The sequence below is a fragment of the Trichosurus vulpecula genome, chromosome 1 (assembly GCF_011100635.1).
Source record: "Trichosurus vulpecula isolate mTriVul1 chromosome 1, mTriVul1.pri, whole genome shotgun sequence".
In the NCBI taxonomy this organism is placed as follows: domain Eukaryota; kingdom Metazoa; phylum Chordata; class Mammalia; order Diprotodontia; family Phalangeridae; genus Trichosurus; species Trichosurus vulpecula.
The window spans coordinates 525434781-525452623 of record NC_050573.1 but is presented as its reverse complement, the minus strand read 5'-3'; the positions used below and the strand labels follow the sequence as shown (position 1 = coordinate 525452623).

At 38.2% G+C, this 17843-nt stretch overlaps 1 protein-coding gene across 1 annotated transcript in view; it reads left to right on the top strand.

Annotated features, from left to right (window-relative positions):
- Positions 1-17843, top strand: part of FOXK1 (forkhead box K1) — a 119120-nt gene that overhangs the window by 92575 nt on the left and 8702 nt on the right. The window contains exons 3-4 of the mRNA XM_036741245.1: positions 16028-16184; positions 17009-17155. Coding sequence (XP_036597140.1) covers positions 16028-16184; positions 17009-17155 — 304 coding nt within the window. The remainder of the gene's footprint in view (positions 1-16027; positions 16185-17008; positions 17156-17843) is intronic.

Below are 17843 nucleotides of genomic sequence, written 5' to 3'. Positions count from 1 at the left end.
GTCTTGCTTTTGTGGGATATGTTTCCAATTAGAAGTCAAACTGTGTTGCTGTAACTTCTAGCGAATAAGTTGACAGGCTTATTTGAACTGGACAGGCATATATAGATGAATTGGCTGAAACGCCAGAAGACTTCAGTATTAATTTTAGGCAAGAAGTTTGCACAGCAAATTAAGAGGGCTTACAGGAATACCCTTGAATAGAATAAGAATGAGATTTATATCTGTTAATTCTAAAGAGTAACAAAGCTATTGTTCTCCCTAGTAGGGACTAGGCAGATTCTGGAAGATGTTTGCCCCTGGCAAATTCTACTTTATATTACAAGCTATTTCTTACTCAGTTTTCCTGTAGATCCTTCCAGCAATTCTGGCCCAGCAATGTATATGTAATTACTACTCTGAAACCAATTTTCCCAGACCCTGACATCCCATCTGAATCAAAGAGAGAGAGATATAAATTAGTTACCATTACAGTAAAAGCCACCATGCATCAAAAATATTTTAAGCCCAAGACAGTGACTCACCTGTTTCAGTACTTGATTTTAGAAAATCCTTAAACAGTGAAAGATTTGTTTTAATAGATTTACTCTTCAGTGGGTTAAATGTCTCTTGAATTGTAAAACCACTGATTATATTAACATTTTCAAAAATATGTAACTATAGGTTAAATCATGGGGGTCATTTTGGTTTGCAATTCAGAAAATGTACCATTTGGGAGAACATTTTAAAAAATTATGTGAAACTGTAGTTAATATTCAAATGTTTAAATGTCTGCTCAGAATAAGTAACTAGGAATCTTGGAAAAGACACTTTTATTACTTTGCATTTATATAAAACCTTTTTTATAATAGGTAAAATTGATTAGCTTATTTGTCCTTACATAGTCAGGACTATAGTATTTAGCTTCCTGATTTGCATTAATACAACATCTCTTGTTTGTTTTTAGTTTTCATATCCTAGTGAAACAGTGACAACTTAGCCATCATATGATGATTACGGAGATAGCATGGTGTACAGGTTTAAATCCTCTGATGTTTACTGCCTGTCTGACCTTGAGCAAGACATTTCACTTGCATGGAGCTAAGGTCCCTTATCTGTAAAATAAGAGGGTTGGACTTGGTGTCTCTTGAAATGCCTTTCAGTTCTAGAGCTTTGATCCTACAATGATAACGTGTGTGTCTGTGTATACATACGTATTCATGAAAGCATTGCAGTATCATGGAGAGAGAGCTGACCCTCCTGCTCAGGAGAGCCTGAGTTCAAGTGTAGCCTCTGACACGTTCTGGCTTTGGCTGGGCAAGTCACTTAATTTTTAACCTCTCAGTTGTTTAGGTATCAGACGATGAATTGTCTGAGACTCTAAATTGCAGAGAAGGTGCTGACCCACATTTGTACTGGGAGTTCCCTACATCAGTTAAATCACAGATCTAGTCTGTATCCCTATATTAATGGATACACGTGTATAATTAACCTTCACATCTTAAGGAAGCCTTCAGACCAAAATTTAGATAATTATTTGTTTAGAAATGTTGAAAATAAGGCAGATGCATTGGCTTAGATGCACCGCAAGTTCTCTTCCATGTAAGAAATTCTGAGAGTCTGCTTTATGAACTGCTGATGCACAATGGGAAAATAGGCGCCAAGTTCAGTTCAAGAAAGAGTAATTCAACAATTCAGTCTAATGGGTATTGGGCACTTACTATATGCAAGAAACTATCGTAGGTTAGGAATTAAAAGAACAGAAGACACAGACCCTAATCTTAAATGCTTGTAATCAAAATCATTGTGAAAAATGACTGAAGCCGGATGAATTTTTAGGATCTTTGTGACCTTCGGTAAATCGCTTCGCTTCTGTGAGCCCCAGTTTCCTCACGTGTAAATCGGGTAACGTATTTACACTACTCATCTCACAGAGCTGAAGAAATCACTTTGCAAATTTTAAATTATTACATAAATGTGAGCTGCTGTTATAGTACAAGTAGTAATAGGGTAATATCCTAGCCTTGAGAAGTCAAGGGGAATAATTTTAATGAGCAATTCAATCCTGTCAAATTGCATCCTTTGAGTTAAAGGAAAGTGCTTGGATTTTGTGTTTATGGGCTTTTTTTCCCCACTGGTTATGTTTTTGTTATTGGCCGTGTTGTTTTGCTTTGGGATTTACAAAAATGTGTTTTTCAGTGGCATTCCAGTTAATAAAGCGATTAACTTAAAGGCAGTCGTATAAAACTGTTTATAATCTTTGCACTTCGGCATCAAAAGCAAGTGTTTTATAAGGGAGCAGAGAAAAGTGTTTTCTTAAGCAGAATTAAACACACCTTCAGTGACTATTGTAGGACGGCGGGCTGGAGACGTGTAACATTTAGTTCTAGCGCTGATCAGGCACAAACGTTGGTGGATATTTAACCTCCTTGCCTCGAAAAAGCGACTGGGGATGGGAAGGTCCGTGACCAGGGTTTGCCACTTTCCATTCGGTCCCTATCGCCCGCGCTCCCCCTAGGACCGAAGCCGTCGGCGGGGACCATCTAGAAGCGATTTAGTGAGAAAATGGGAAACCGAAACTGGATTTCTCCCTCGAGGCCTCGGAAGCAGCGTTTCAGAGATTTCCGTTTGTCTTAGCACAGCGGAATTCAATCGACTCTTTGAAACCTCACGGCCTCTTGAGGTTTGGCTGCAAAGGTCTTTCGCTTTGGCGGGTGTGTTGTTGGGGTGGAGCCCATGTTTACCAACACTCACTCCCGGGCCTCCCGCCTGGCCGCCACCCCCACCCCAGGAAAGGAGGAGAATAGAAGCAGTTTGTCTGCACTGTTCTGCCCTTAAAGGGAAACTGTGGCCCCTGATGGGCCACAGGCTGTGAAGCTGCGTGCCGCCCGTCCCAGCGACAGCACCGAGGGGACGCCGCTCAGACCCGCAGCCCGGCCCGGCGCCGCCTTTGTTTCCTTCGGTCCTCGACCCGGCCTCCTCCGCCCGGCCTCGGCGCCGCGCGTTGCCCGGGATCCGCTCCTCCTCCCCCCAGTGTTTACTTTCCTAATTTGGTGTATGTTGGCTTCCCTCTTCTCTGATTGGCTGCTGGAAAATTGTGGCGGAGTGAACCTCTCAGTATGGTTTAGTTTCCTTTTTGGAGCCGGTTTCCTCTGACTCCTCCTTCCCGCTCACCGCTCCCTCTCCTTGTCCAAACTTTAGAGACAGGCTGTTACCTGCTGGAACACTGTAACCTAGGTACACTTCAAAATAAACTGTTCCAGTCCTTCCCTACTGACCCTCCCCGAGCCTTCTGTTTACTCTGTAGTTTGCTTCCCTATAGGTTTACCTGGCAAACTCCTGGGTTCCCCTCCCCCACTTTGTGCCCCGCCCCACCCCCCTTCCCCTGAATGAACTGAGGTTAAAATATGAACTGTTTGTTGCTCTGCAGTACTACTTCATAAATCTGTTTCTCCATTTTTAAAGAAGGGTGGCTTTTTTGTGTGTGAGAAGGTAAATTAGTTAATCATTTCCAGGATTTTACCAAGTTAGAAGCTCATTTGTATGTGTCTTTCCGAGATAGGATTTCAGAAAACCCAGTCTTCTAGTTACAATCCACTAAAGGAACACTTAAAAACATTGCACACGAAGAAAAAGATCAGTGCTTTAGAATTATGTAACTCTTTATACAAAAGTTTCTCTTGGTGATTCCAGTGTGGAAAAAAAAAATCAAGTCTGGAAAAGGGCGACTGCTAACATTAAATTGTATACAAGGAAGTCATTTACTTCCAGATCTGAACATGAATATTGCAAAATAAGTTATTTGAGGCACAGTGACACCAGACTTTTGGAGATGTTATTCAAATGCCTTGCCAGATTCAGGCTTTATTACTTTGAAACACTGACGGTCTTCATAGTAATACTTTTGCCTATGAAAATTTATGCCTTTGAATAAAGGTTGCTGGGTTCTGAATCTACATTAGACCCTTAGGATATATTCTTTTCCTACGTCCTGAAAATTATTTTGAGAAACAGCATAGTACTTAGGTTCAGGGATCATTTTTACTCATTTACCCCCCCCCCTTCCTCTCCAAAAAAAAAAACCAAAAACCAAAACAAAACCCTGTATTTCATCAGTTGCAGAACTGATCTCCCAAATCTTTGGACCTCCTAGGCTGACTGCCCTCTCTCCCCATCTGAATGATTCTAGAAAGTAAAAGGCAACTACAAAAACACCTGGGGCCTTCTCCCTGATATAAATATAAAATAAATTAGTTTCTGTGCTGGTCTCTTCCACTTTTGTTTCAGTTTCTCCAGAGATTCCTTTGCCGTAAATCTCAAAGAAGACGACTGCTTACGACATAAAGAAATTTAGTTTAATCCTTTGGTTTAGAAAATCAAAATATTCATGTTTTTATTGGAAGTGTCATAATTAATGACTAATATTTTCTAGATTTTAAAAGGAATAACATTAGGCTTGGATGTTAACTATTGTTCAATGTTATGTTAATATCAGTAAGCTGTTCTTAAAGGTTTCTGTTTGGTGTTTTTAGCTTATATCTTCCTGTAAGTGGGGATTGCCTCCATTAACAGGTGTGTTGTGTTGCATTTGTTTAGGCATGTGACAGCACTCGGCCACATGACTGTGGGATAGAGATCTTAAGATTTTGCAATCAGAAAACTCAGGAAGCAAGAAGAAGCTAACAGGGGTGGGGAACTTGCAGCCTCGAGGCCACATGTGGCCCTCTAGGTCCTCAATTGCAGCCCTTTGAATCCAAACTTCAGGGAACAAATCTCCTTAGAGATTTGATTGTCACATCAAATACCATATTGCAAAGACCTATAATCCTACTGAAGAAAACTTTTGTATAATTTCCTGTTACTTATTATGGTTGTTAATATTAACATATTGTTTGTGATATTATTAAGCCCTAACAGCCACAAGATTGTGTAATGGTGGTGACATTAAATTCTGACCATAATACCAAAAGTTTAAAACCCAGTCACCACTGAGCCACCATTTTGTGTGGCTCTCACTGGGTCCACACCTGGTGTTTTGATTACAAAGAATTATGCCAATGTCATTCCCAATACTATCATTCTCTTAATGGTTATTGGTATGAATTGAACAGTTTGAACAAAAAAAAAAAGTATATCATTTCTGTGTCTCAACTGTAACAAAGAACTTAAGCTGTACTTAAAGACACAAGGCTTCAGACCCCAACCCGAGTTGCTAAGGAAAGGGGAAAAAAAAAACAAAAATAACTAATTTTAACCAGCTTACTCAAGAAAAGAGTTTTCATTAGCAGTAACTCAAGTAGATGGAAGGAACCTTAAAGATCATGAAGTTCAACCCCTCATTTTATAGATGAGAAAACTCCAGTGACTTGTTCAGGACCACACAAATAGCTATATACCTCTCTCCTTACCCTTCTCCCCAACTTAAGATGGTTTGGTATTAGCCTTCTGTCTGACTAACATCTTAACTCTAGATACTAAAAAGAGTACAAAAGCCTTCAAATGAGTGAACAGAAGCTTGGGTTAAAGTACACACCACTTCGTGTCCAAACACTGAAAAGTCCAACCTGAAGCAGCCTCTGAGTACTCCAGTTTGACACAATCGGCTTCTCTAACAGTGCCTTCTTATGCTAGTTCTCTTTTTTTTAGTTACATACAAATATAGACATAGATAGGTAGACATAGAGATAAAACTCATAGTTCAGGGATTCCGTTTGTTTTTAAAGACAGCGTGTTTTGGATAGGATGGGAACTGAAAATGGAAACTGTAAGACAGCCCAGGAAACTATTAAAAAGTGTTCTTTCAGCTTTTCCTATTTGTAATGAAAGAATAAAAGGCCTGCTAAACAAGTTTCCACAGATTATAAATATACAGGCACTGAATACACTATAATCAATTTACCTACAGTCCTCTTTACCTTTTGTATCCTTAATTAAAGCCCTCTTTTGTCAAATTCCCCTGTGTTCCACTAAGAGGGATAGGGTCACTAAAACAGGATTTTGGATTAGCTATTTTACAAATTTTTGCCCCAATGGCTCTTACCAGGAACATAGTGTATTTCTTCCAGTTCTCCAAAAGCTGCATTGCTAACTCAGCCAACTTTTTATAGGAACACTAACCACAGGATGGGATGACTGGCTGTGTCTGGGTACATGACTAAACTTTATCCTCTAGCACCCTTCAATCTCAAAGGTAGAAAAACTATCTGCCCAATGATTTACTGATTAATTTTAATAAATAAGATAGATTACAGTTCTTTTCCTACCCCAATACAATTCTTAGAAGATAGACTGAAATGGATTTCTACCAGTCCCCTAATAAATAGGAAACAAGAAGCAGGCCATATTAAGTGGAATAACAGCATAGTCTTACGGAGTTCCTTAATAGTTACATAATGGAGGACAGCGAAGTGGCACAGGGAGTAGAGTACCGGCCCTGGCATCAGGGGGGCCTGAGTTCAAATTTGGCCTGAGACACTTGACACTTACTAGCTGTGTGACCTTGGGCAAGTCACTTAACCCCTGCCTTCTCCCCTCCAAAAAAAAAAATAGTTACATAATGGTTAAAAATCATAGAAATGGAAGAATCTTTGAATTGGAAAAGACCTAAGTTGTCATCTAATCTAACCTCTACCTCTGGAGGAAAATTCTCTACAGCATCTTTGACAAGTGGTTATCCAACTTATATTTAAAGACCTTGAGTGCGGAGATACCCATTATTTCCTTAAGCGTAGTCCAACCAATTCTGGAACAGCTAAGTTTTCTTTATATTAAGCTGAAATATGTATTTTTTATAATTGTCTTGCACTGCTCCTGGAGGTGTCCTCTAGCATAAATAAAACAAATCTAAATCCTCTTCTATGGCAGCCAATTAAATACTTTAAGACAGCCATCATCTTCCCCAAGAAGTCTTCCTTACTCTAGGATAAGCATCTCCAGTTCCTTCAAAACACATACATATAAATCCAGGGTTTCAAAGCCCTTTATCCATCCTGGTCCTTCTCGGGCTTGTTAATATCCTTCCTAAAATATGGGGCCTATAACTGAACAAAGTACTTCAGATATGAGTTTATGGGGGTGGAGTACTGAGAGGGTATAATCTTTCTCATTCTGGGCCCTGATGCACACAGTAAGGACATTAACTTTTTTGGCTGCCTGTGTCATATTGCTGGCTCATATTGAACTTTTTAACTACAATAAAAGCCCTACGACTTTTCAACTCAATTCAAACATTTATTAAATACCTATTATGCACAATATATTTTCATAAGAACTGTGCCTACGAGTATCTTTCCGAACAGTATTTGTGCAATTTTTTTAGCCTACATGAAGACCTTTAGGATCATAGATATAGATCTAGCCTTATATAAGGTCTTTGCACTTGAAGCCTTGAATGGCATTGACATATAATGAGAATCAAAAAAGATGGAACTCTGCTATGATGTTTTCTTCAGTGGGATTTAAATCTTACTACATTTTGACCAGCTGTCCAAAATATCAAAGGAAGAAACTGAACCAAGCTACTGGCAAGTTGGAATTTAATTTAAAAAAAAGTTTTAACAAATCACAACTTTCGTACTATCCTTTAAGCTACTTAAGTTCCTAAGTATAGGAAAGTCTGGTGAAAATATAGATTATAGAGCAAAATATACTAGCCTGGAAGTCAAAAAAGGATTTGTTCTGTAAAAGTTGGATTCAGTCAAAAGACTGCACCCAAGGACCTAGAAGGCCACATGTGGCCTTCCTCAGGGGACTAAGGCTTTTTTTTTCCTCACTTGAGAAAGAGAGAGAGAGAGAGACAGAGAGAGAGCGAGCGAGCGAGCAAGAGAGAGAGAGAGAGAGAGAGAGTGTGTGTGTATGTGTGTGTGTGTGTTATCTATGTAAATATACACATGCATTCTACCTATCTATTATTATGTAGGCATTAGTTCTTAGTGCCTGGCGGCTTCTCAGAATAACTAGAGCATATCTTAGCAAGTCTACTCACCATTTCTTTGCCAATTAAAAAAAAAAACTCAACAACTAGCAAATCCTTCAAAAAAGAATATTTTTCTGTGTAAAATTAGATCTTTCACTTATGTCAAGGTTGTACGAGGGCACCAATATTTAAGTGAGTCCGAGAAATCTATCCATTTAACTTTTATTAAAATAATAGAAAGTTAGAAAAAGGGGTGAAAAGGACCATCCAGCCCCACACCCTCATCTTCAGAGGAGGAAACTGAGGCCCAGGGACATGAAGTAACTCACTTGTTTTGTCACATTGATATTGGTGTAGCTAGGATTAAGAACCTGGTTTTTTTCCCCCAAGAAAAAAGGAAATCCATGACTAACATATTTCTGCCCTTTTTTGTGTGACCTTAGTTAGAACCAAAAATCTTTCATACATATCTATGAGAGTCATTGTAGTGTGGAAAGCTGGCCTTAAAAGCCTTGCAGACCTGGAATCGTCCTAACTCTGAGACAGACTGGCCTTGTCACCCTAGACAAGTCACAGCCTCTCTAAGATAGGGGTTCTTAACCTGTGAACTTGGTTTTGTTTTGTTTTTAATATATTTTGGTAACTATTTTAATAAAATTTGTTTCCTTTATAATTCTATATGTTTATGCATTTAAAAATTATTCTGGGAAGGGGTTCATGATAATCTAAACTGTGAGTTGCAGAGAAGTTGCTGGACTACATTGGTAGAGGGATTTTCCTTGTGTTAGAATTCTCTAAACCAGTGAAATCACAGGTTCAATCTCTATTCCTATGTAGTCATTAATTATATGTCCCTCAGTCCCAGAAGACAACTTTCCCTCCACAAATCTAGGAAGTTGGAATGGATCAATGGTGCTGCACCCTGTTTAATCTATTGAATTTCCGTAACTGATGGTAAATTTTCATTCTGATCAAACTCATGGTCCCAGAAGTGACATGTAAGTGGCAAAGGTGGGTATAGAATTTGGATCCCCAACTCCAACCTAGGGTTCCTGGTGCTCTCTCTACTACCAGGGTATTCTGACGTTTCTCTCCCCTAGGCGTACACACACACACACACACACACACACACACACACACACACACTCTCTCTCTCTCTCTCTCTCTCTCTCTCTCTCTCTCTCTCTATATATATATTTTTTTTTTTTTAAATTCCTAAAACCTTCAGTAAATTTTTTAACTGAGACAGAATAAAACTCCAACATCAGATGCTTCAGACTTCTCAGCTTTTCAAAACTACTGCCTATGGTTCCTCTGTGTTTTCCCAAAGGATAAAAATCATGCCAGTTTTACTAGGACAGCATCCTCTGCCTGGAAACACTTGGATGTCTTTTTTTAGACCAACAAGGATTTATTATACCCAAATTTGTTCTGAAGATATGTGGTGCCTTGTAAAAAAAAAAAATCCCATTTGGGTGGTTTTAATATAAGGGTTAGCCGATTAAACTTGGTTGTCAGTTACAGTTCTGTTGTCTGTCCTGAACTTTCTAAAGTGTAACTGAATGAAAAGTATTGAGGCACTAGCTTTTGAAGACCAAAAAAGCTGTGTGAGCAAATAGACATTCTCCCTTAACCAATCACTATTGAAAAAACTGTTAGAATTCCAGCAAGTCGATAAACTGCAGTGTTATATTATGTCCTTAGCTTTAACTACAGTGTAGTCTGATTTTATTCCCAAATGAATTTGTCAGCACAAATCAGACTCAGTAGTTTAGTACTATAAAAAGTTGTAAAGAGAATGCTGTTTCTTCTTTTCCTTTTCCCTAGTCAAGTTTTGCTGAGCTTTGGTTTTTATTTCTATCTGAAATCATACTGTAGGGAGCTATGAGCTTTTCTTTGAGTTTTGCCTTCCAGAGTTTAGACATAAATCCACTATGACCTTTTATAAAATGACTGTCTGGAAAGAAGCAGCATGGACCCTGTTGCTTATCTCTAGTAAATTGTCATTATCTAGGACAGGACAAAGTATGCTTCTTTTATAAAGCTTCATAACTACACTGGATTTTTTTTTTTTTAAGTATCCTCCTACTTTCCCCTCCTTAGGTTTTCTGAGATAAGCTTCTGCTCTTTTCTGCCTGATTCCCATCCCATTTAGCCTTGATTTGTGTTGCAATTTGTGTTGAGTGCCTCAGTTGTGGTGTTGTCAGGAAGTATGGAAAATGAGGTGTTAACTCTGATTAGAGGACAGGGACCCTTTTAATAATGAATGCTGTGTAAGGCTGTTTCTGTTTTTTAGAAAGCCCTCTACTTTTGTTCCATAAATAAAATTCTTGTGTAGTTGAATTTAATGGGAGCATTTAGAAAACAAATCAAATCAACTTAAAAAAATAACTAATTGGAATATGCTACTTAGACAGTCCCTAGGTCTTCTCTGTCTCTACGACCCTTTTCTTTCTCTTCCACCCTCCCCAATTTCTTTCTAACTTTTAGATTCTTGAATAAGTCCAGAAAAGGTGACATTTATTCTGTGGTTTCTTACTCATAGCAACCTGTATTCTCTTAATGAGTGGAAGTTTCTATATTCTCAGATTTGATGCCTCAACCAAATTTTGGTGAAGTGAACAAGTGCTTTTGAAATAGTTACATAATTGGCTCCCATTCACAAATTCCAGACAGAGATAACGTTCAGCTCTAAAGTTGAACTCATCTCATTAATGAATTAGTTGTCATCCTTTTATTCTCCACCAGTGTTTTTTTTCCCTTACAAATCACTTAGTGATTATCTCCATTATCAATATTTTCCCTTTTCGTTTTTGTGCACCCTGTGTATGGAGAATGTTATTTTTAGAATATTTTACAGTCAAAACAAATTTCAAAATCTAAACACACTAAGTCAATAACTGGTGTCTATCTCAATTATAGAAAATAAACCAATAGATTTATATTATAGAGGAAACAAAACAGAAGAGCATGTAATCAAAATAGATGCTTTCTATAAGTCTATACTTTTGTTATTAGCCTGACTATGTATTAAAGAAAGGGGTTGCTGCGCTCAGAATTAGAGCAACCTAAGAAATCCTACGTATCTTCATCTTACATGTTAGTTTTTTCCTAATTGTCATAATAATGTAGCAGAAAGAACACTGAACTTAGGTTCTAGTTCTGGCCTTGTCACTGACTAGTTCTGTGATGCTGGGCAAATCACCTCTTTTCTCTAGGTCTTAGTTTTCTTTTTCTGTAAATGAGGAGTGAGGGTGAAAGAGTGGGAAGAAAAGGGTAGACTAGGGGCAGCTAGGTTGCCCAGTGAGTAGAGCACTGGCCCTGGAGTCAGGAGGACCTGAGTTCAAATCCGGCCTCAGACACTTGACACACTAGCTGTGTGACCTTGGGCAAGTCACTTAACCCCAATTGCCCTGCCCTTCCCCCTCCAAAAATAAATGGAAAAGACTGTCTCCAGTCTTCTTTGATCTTTCACCCTATCACTAAAAAAAAAAAAAATTGAGCATAAATCCCCAACTTGTGTATTCGTTTATTTGTAAATAGTGTACTGTTGTAATAATAAATTATTTGTAACACAAAAAATGTTTAAACGTTGAGATAGATGAAATAAACAATATTTTAAATCTTTAAATTTTATTTGTCGATGGTATAAAAATTTCTGTTTTACTCTTAAGAGCAGAGTGATTGAATATATATACTTTCAGTATTTTCCAAATCCCTGTGTATATCCTGAGGAATAGGACAGACATGAATTGTATAATAGCAATTAATTATTCAGTCATTTTGATCAAGACAGCTAGATAAAGGTGAATTTCCTTTAAGATATCTTTTTGTTGAAAGCTACTCAACATAAATAGGGAGTCCTCATGATCCTCAGGCAAACATATCACCTTTTCAGTATTTCTCTGTGTATAGATATTTACCATACATAATACAAAAACAGCAAACAAAAGTGAATTATCTCATTTCACCTCAGCAGAAAGTTTTTTTAATATAAATCTATTATTCCTCTTTATGTGGTTCCATTTAATGAGTGGTATAACCCTTATTTTGCAGTCATATTTGGATATTTAGTGGTATTTTTGTATGATTGTGGGGAACAGTAAAAAGACCAGTTTGGTTGGACTGCAGAATACAAGAAGGGAATAATGTATAACAAGACTGGAAAGTTAAGTTGGGATAAGGTGAAAGGTTTTAAATGCCAAACAGGAATTTTTATTTGATCCTATAAGTAATAGGAAGTCACATTGGAGTTTATTAAGTTGGGAGTTGGGGATGGGTTGGTAAGACCTGAGCTTTAGGAAAATCACTTTGGCAGCTGTGTGGTACATATTCCTAGGGAGGAAGTCATTGCAGTTGTCCTGGTGAGAGGTGATGTAGGCCTGAAACTCTACAGTGGTGGCTGTGTGAGTGAAGAGAGATGATGTTGCAGAGTAAGAAACAAGATTTCACAACTAATTTGGTATATAGAGTGAGGGAGAATTAGAGGAGCTGAGGGTAAGACCCTGCATGACCAGAAAGATGGTGGTACGCTGATAGAAATCGAGAAGCCCCGAGGAGGGGTGAGTTTTCATGGAAAGATAATGTAATAACATTTATGATGTAAATTACATCCTCTCTATGCCTTCTAATCCTGTGCAATTCATTCTGCCTCACCAAAATAAAAAGAGGTAAGGGGAGGAAAATTCTTGCTGGTCGTTGCTCTTGAGATCAGAGGCCAGGGCCTGTTGCAGCCATGCAGTGGAGGAAAGGAGGAGGGGCAGAGTGTCAGTTGGGCAGTGTTGTGTTGCAAACAAGCCCCATGATTGGTTGTTATAAGGAAACGTGGGATAAGACCCACCATCCCATTCTTGGGCGTGGTTGATCAAAAACCAATTAGGTTTGAATCTCTTCCAGTTCTAGCATCCTATGAATCTAAAAATTTTGTTGCACTATGACGAGGGGAGAGACTATAAGGAGTAAGAAGTCTGTAAATATGGGAGTTCCCGAATTGTTAGGCTCCACAGAGGGAAAACTAACTAAAGGACAGTTGCATCAGTTCCTTCTTGAGTAACTTTGTCTCTTTAGAGTCAGGATGTGTTATCATCACAGACTAGTTTTGCTGATTTATTTCAATCCACCATGTGTACAGTGGTTCTGGTTGGTCTAACAAATGTTCAGTTCCTTAGTGATTGTCATTTTACATGCATAGTCCTTATAGCTTTCCTATTCTTATAGTGCCATCTTGTGGATCACTAAAAGGAAATCTCTTCCACAACAAAAATGCTGATGTGGAACTTGAGGTCCTTCACCTATCAATGTTACTATATTGCCCATATTAAGGGACCCATTTTAGAACAAACTCAAGTTTATATGGCGAGCTCAATATGAGCCAGAAGTTTGATGTGGAGGCTCTTGGGTTGCATTAATTAGATAATAGTGCCTAGAAAAAAGGGGTGGTGATTTTGAATTATGTGAAACAAGTCACTAAATTTCTCATATGCTTGACTTAACAAAATTCTCACTAATATACTTCCACTGTGAAGGTCAGGAACTGAAAAGCCCCATATATGACAGAATATTAATAGAAGCCCTTTTTGAGGTACTAAAAAAAATGCCAGAAACAAGTGAGTCACCATCAAATGAGAAATGGTTAAACACATTTTGGCATGTGGATATAATGGAATGCTACTGTGCTGTGAGAAATCATGAGCATAAGGAATTTAGAGAAATGTGAGAAGACAGGTATGAACTGATACAGAGTGAAATCAGTTGAACCAGAAGGACAATCTACACAGTGGTTACAATAATATAAGCAAAAAAACAACACTAAAAGACAGCTGAAATGAGACTACTTGAAGTGACTTGGAGAGAAGGTCCTGAAGAACAGTTAATGAAACACACTTAATAGAGAAATGAGGGACTTTAAGGAGCAGAATGTTGTCAGATACAGTCATTTTGTCAGTAAGTTTGGCTTAAAGTGTTTTTTCTTTTTACAAAGCAGATGGTTTATTGACAGGTTTGTGAAAATTGCTGATGTAAAATTCTAAGGCATATTCAAATTGGACTTTAAAAGGGGTCATTATTTTTTAAATTTATTTTTTACTTTTGGTTTACAACACTCAGTTCCACAAGTTTTTAAGTTCCAAATTTTCTTCCCCTTCCTCTCCTCTCCACTTCCTCCCCAAGACAGCATGTAATCTGATATAGGTTCTACATATACCTTCGCATTAGACTTATTTATAAAATAGTCAAGTTGTAAAGAAGAATTATAACCAATGGAATGAGTCATGAGAACGAAGAAACAAAACCAAAAAAAGGAGGGAGAGAGAACAAATAGTTTGCCTCTGTCTGCATTCAGACTCAGTAATTCTTTCTCTGGATGTGTATAGCTTTTTCCATCATGAGTCTTTTGAAACTTCCTTTGAACCTTGTACTGCTGAGAAGAGCCAAGTCTATCAAGGTTAGTCCTTAAAAAGACTGTGTATCTGTAATCATGTATAATGTTCTCCTGGTTCTGCTCCCCTCATTCAGCATCAGATCATGTAAGTCTTTCCAGGTTATTATGAAGTCTGTCTGTTCCCCATTTCTTATAGCACAGTAGTATTCCATTACATTCATATACCACAACTTATTTAGCCATTCCCCAATTGATGGGCATCCCCTTGATTTCCAATTCTTTTCCACCACAAAAAGAGATGCTGTAAATATTTTTGTACATTGGGGTCCATTTCCCACTTCTGTGATCTCTTTGGGATACAGCCCTAGAAGTGGTATGGCTGGGTCAAAGGGTATGCACATTTTTATAGCTCTTTGGGCTATAGTTCCAAATTGCTCTCCAGAATGGCTGGATCAGTTCACAACTCCACCAACGATGTAGCAGCGTTCCAATTTTCCCACATCCTCTCCAACATTTATGATTTTCCTGTTTTGTCATGTTGGCCAATCTGACAGGAGAGATGTGGTACCTTAGAGCTGTTTTGATTTGCAGTAGTGATTTAGAGTATTTTTTTCATATGCCTATAGATATCTTTAATTTCTTCCTCAGAAAACTGCCTGTTCTTATCCTTTGACCATTTATCAATTGGGGAATGACTTGTATTCCTATAAAATGGGTTGCTATTAATAACAGTGTACTTGATCAACACCGTTTGCTACATCTTAGGAGAGACATTGAGTAGGATCATGGTGATAAAAACTCAATCTTTCTGTCATTTGAGGAAGGATACTTAGGTTTAGCCTTGAAAAGGGAAGACACAGGAGGGAGGGGGTATATACAACAGCTGACTTCAAGTGTTTGAAGGTTTGGTAGAAGAAGGATTAAGACTTCCTCTATATGGCTTGAAGAGGGCAGAACCAAGACCAATGGGTAGACGTTATTGGAAACAAATGCTGTTTTTTGCTCAGTATGAGGAAGAACTTCTGCGCCATTACATCTTCCTGAAAATGGAATAGACTGCTTTGCAATTGAAGGAATTTGGCATCACTGAAGGTTGGTTGGCCACATGATAATGCTATAGGGGGAACTTGGTGCTTTGTATGGTTTCTGAGGATACTGGAATTCTGTGTTTTCCTTAAGCATGAGAGAAAGTACTATAGCATCCTCATACTTCAGGTTCCTTCTGCCAAAACCAACAAGGAATGCAGGTGATCAGATGAGGATATGTAAAAACACAGTGCAAAAGAATGAGTATGGGCATCTATTCCCATGTGTATGCGTATGGAGTTTCCACCATACTATGGCAGTATCAGTCTCTCAGATGATGAAACTGCTGTCCAGTGAGGGAGATAGTTACTAAAATATTATCAGTTCAGCCATCTATACATTGTGATTCCCTTGTATTTTAGTTTATACTTTATAGCATTAAAAGGGGTTATAAAGCTTAATAAAATACATGGAATAAAAGGGGCCTTTTCCTATTAATTTTATTTATTGTCCCACCTTTTTTTTGAGGGGGGATGGCAGGGCAATTGGGGTTAAGTGACTTGCCTAAGGTCACACACCTAATAAGTGTGTCAAGTGTCTGAGGCAGGATTTGAACTCAGGTCAACCTGACTCCAAGGCCAATGCTCTACTCACTGCGCCACCTAGCTGCCCCCTAAAACCCACCTTTTTTTAATGGCAGCAAATTATGTTGTGTCTTTTTCTTTGTCCAGTGTTCCCAACTCCTGCCCAGCCAGTCCTCGTGGTGCTGGATCCTCAGGATATCGATTTGTTCAGAATGTCACCTCGGACCTGCAGCTGGCTGCAGAATTTGCAGCAAAGGCAGCATCAGAGCAGCAGGCAGACACATCCGGAGGGGACAGCCCAAAGGTTTGTTGAGATATAAAGATATTTCCTGAGAATAGTCTCACAGCATACCATGTAAATAAGCTATTTCTGGTTAATATCACAATTGGCATTGTATTCATATGAAGTACAGAATAATATACTTAGGTATATTATTAGGTAATGTCCTTTGATATCAGGTATACATGAATGATATTTGGTTTCAGGAGTTCTTAATCTGGGGTCAGTTAATTTGCTTTTTAAAGTATTTTTGAACTGTATTTCAATATAATTGGTTCCCTTTGTAATTCTATGTATTTTATTTATGTATTCTGTATATTTTATTTAAAAATACTATTCTGAGAAGGTTCATAGGCTTCACTGGACTATCAGAGGAGTCAATGACACTAAAAAGGTTAACAACCTTTCCATACTCATCACCAACAAAGCTGCTTCAAAGGGTCTTGTGTTAGAAATTTTGAGCAGAATTGCAATCTATCCCCATGTAAAATCACCATACCCTAATTTGTCTTTATGGATTTCATTTTCTTCTACTGTGTAATGCAGTTTTATATCTCTTTGTGGAGGATGTAAAGAAAGAAGTTCAAAATCATGTGTTTGTGGTAACTTTCAGCCTCCACCTGAAGCAGGAATGATCATTCTTACTTTCATGAAAGTGTGTGAGTGAAGCGGATTTGGAAAGAAATGGAGATAAGTTTAAACTGTAGATACTTTTCAGTTTTCTGTAATCTTAGAACATGAATTATTTGGAGCCTCATTTAACAAGTCGAGATAATTCCTGCTCTTTCTAGTGATGACATGTGAATTTTGTTTTCTCTCAGACCCCCCTTCTGTTCTCTTCTCCTCAGGATGAATCAAAACCACCATATTCTTATGCTCAGCTCATAGTTCAGGCTATTTCCTCAGCCCAGGACAGACAGTTAACACTAAGCGGCATCTATGCCCATATTACCAAGCATTACCCTTACTACAGGACTGCTGACAAGGGCTGGCAGGTGAGTTGGATAATTCTGCCATTTCTCTGAAATTCTTCAGAAAATTTTCCTTGAAGGTCAGAAGGGAAGAACTGTGATCAGAAGGCAACCTTTTTGGGGGTTCATGAAAGGCATTTCCTGAAGTGTGAAGGATATTTTGTTATGAATCTAGTATGATCTTTGTCGAGCCTTTTCCCTCTGGCCTTTCCATTGTATAAAACGGTGGCTCTCGTCATTGATCAGTTGTTCACACTTTTATAGATGTGCCTCGTAGGTCTGAACACCTGTTTGTTTTAGCCTTCTTAGTTTGAATAAATTGAATAAACTTGAATAACTGAATGTACATATTTTAAGTACCTACGTAGTACAAGGCAATGTGTTAAGCACTGCCAAGATCTAAAAATAAATATAAATTGATTTTTCCCTGGTCGGGTCTTTGGCCTCAAGGGGAAGTGACAAGTTCCCAAATGATTCTAACATAAGCTTTTTTAAAAGTGCCCCAAGAGAAATGTATCCGAAGTACTATGGTATCAAAAAATGGCCCAAAAGATTCGAAGAAAGCTTTAAAGAGGTGATATATGTCATGCATATGTATGTGTATGTGTGTAAATCTCTTCCCATCAAACCTGCAGATAGGTGTTTGCAGTTATTATTAATGTGGAAACTGAGGATTAGTGACATTAAATGACTTCATGCTTCCATAACTGCT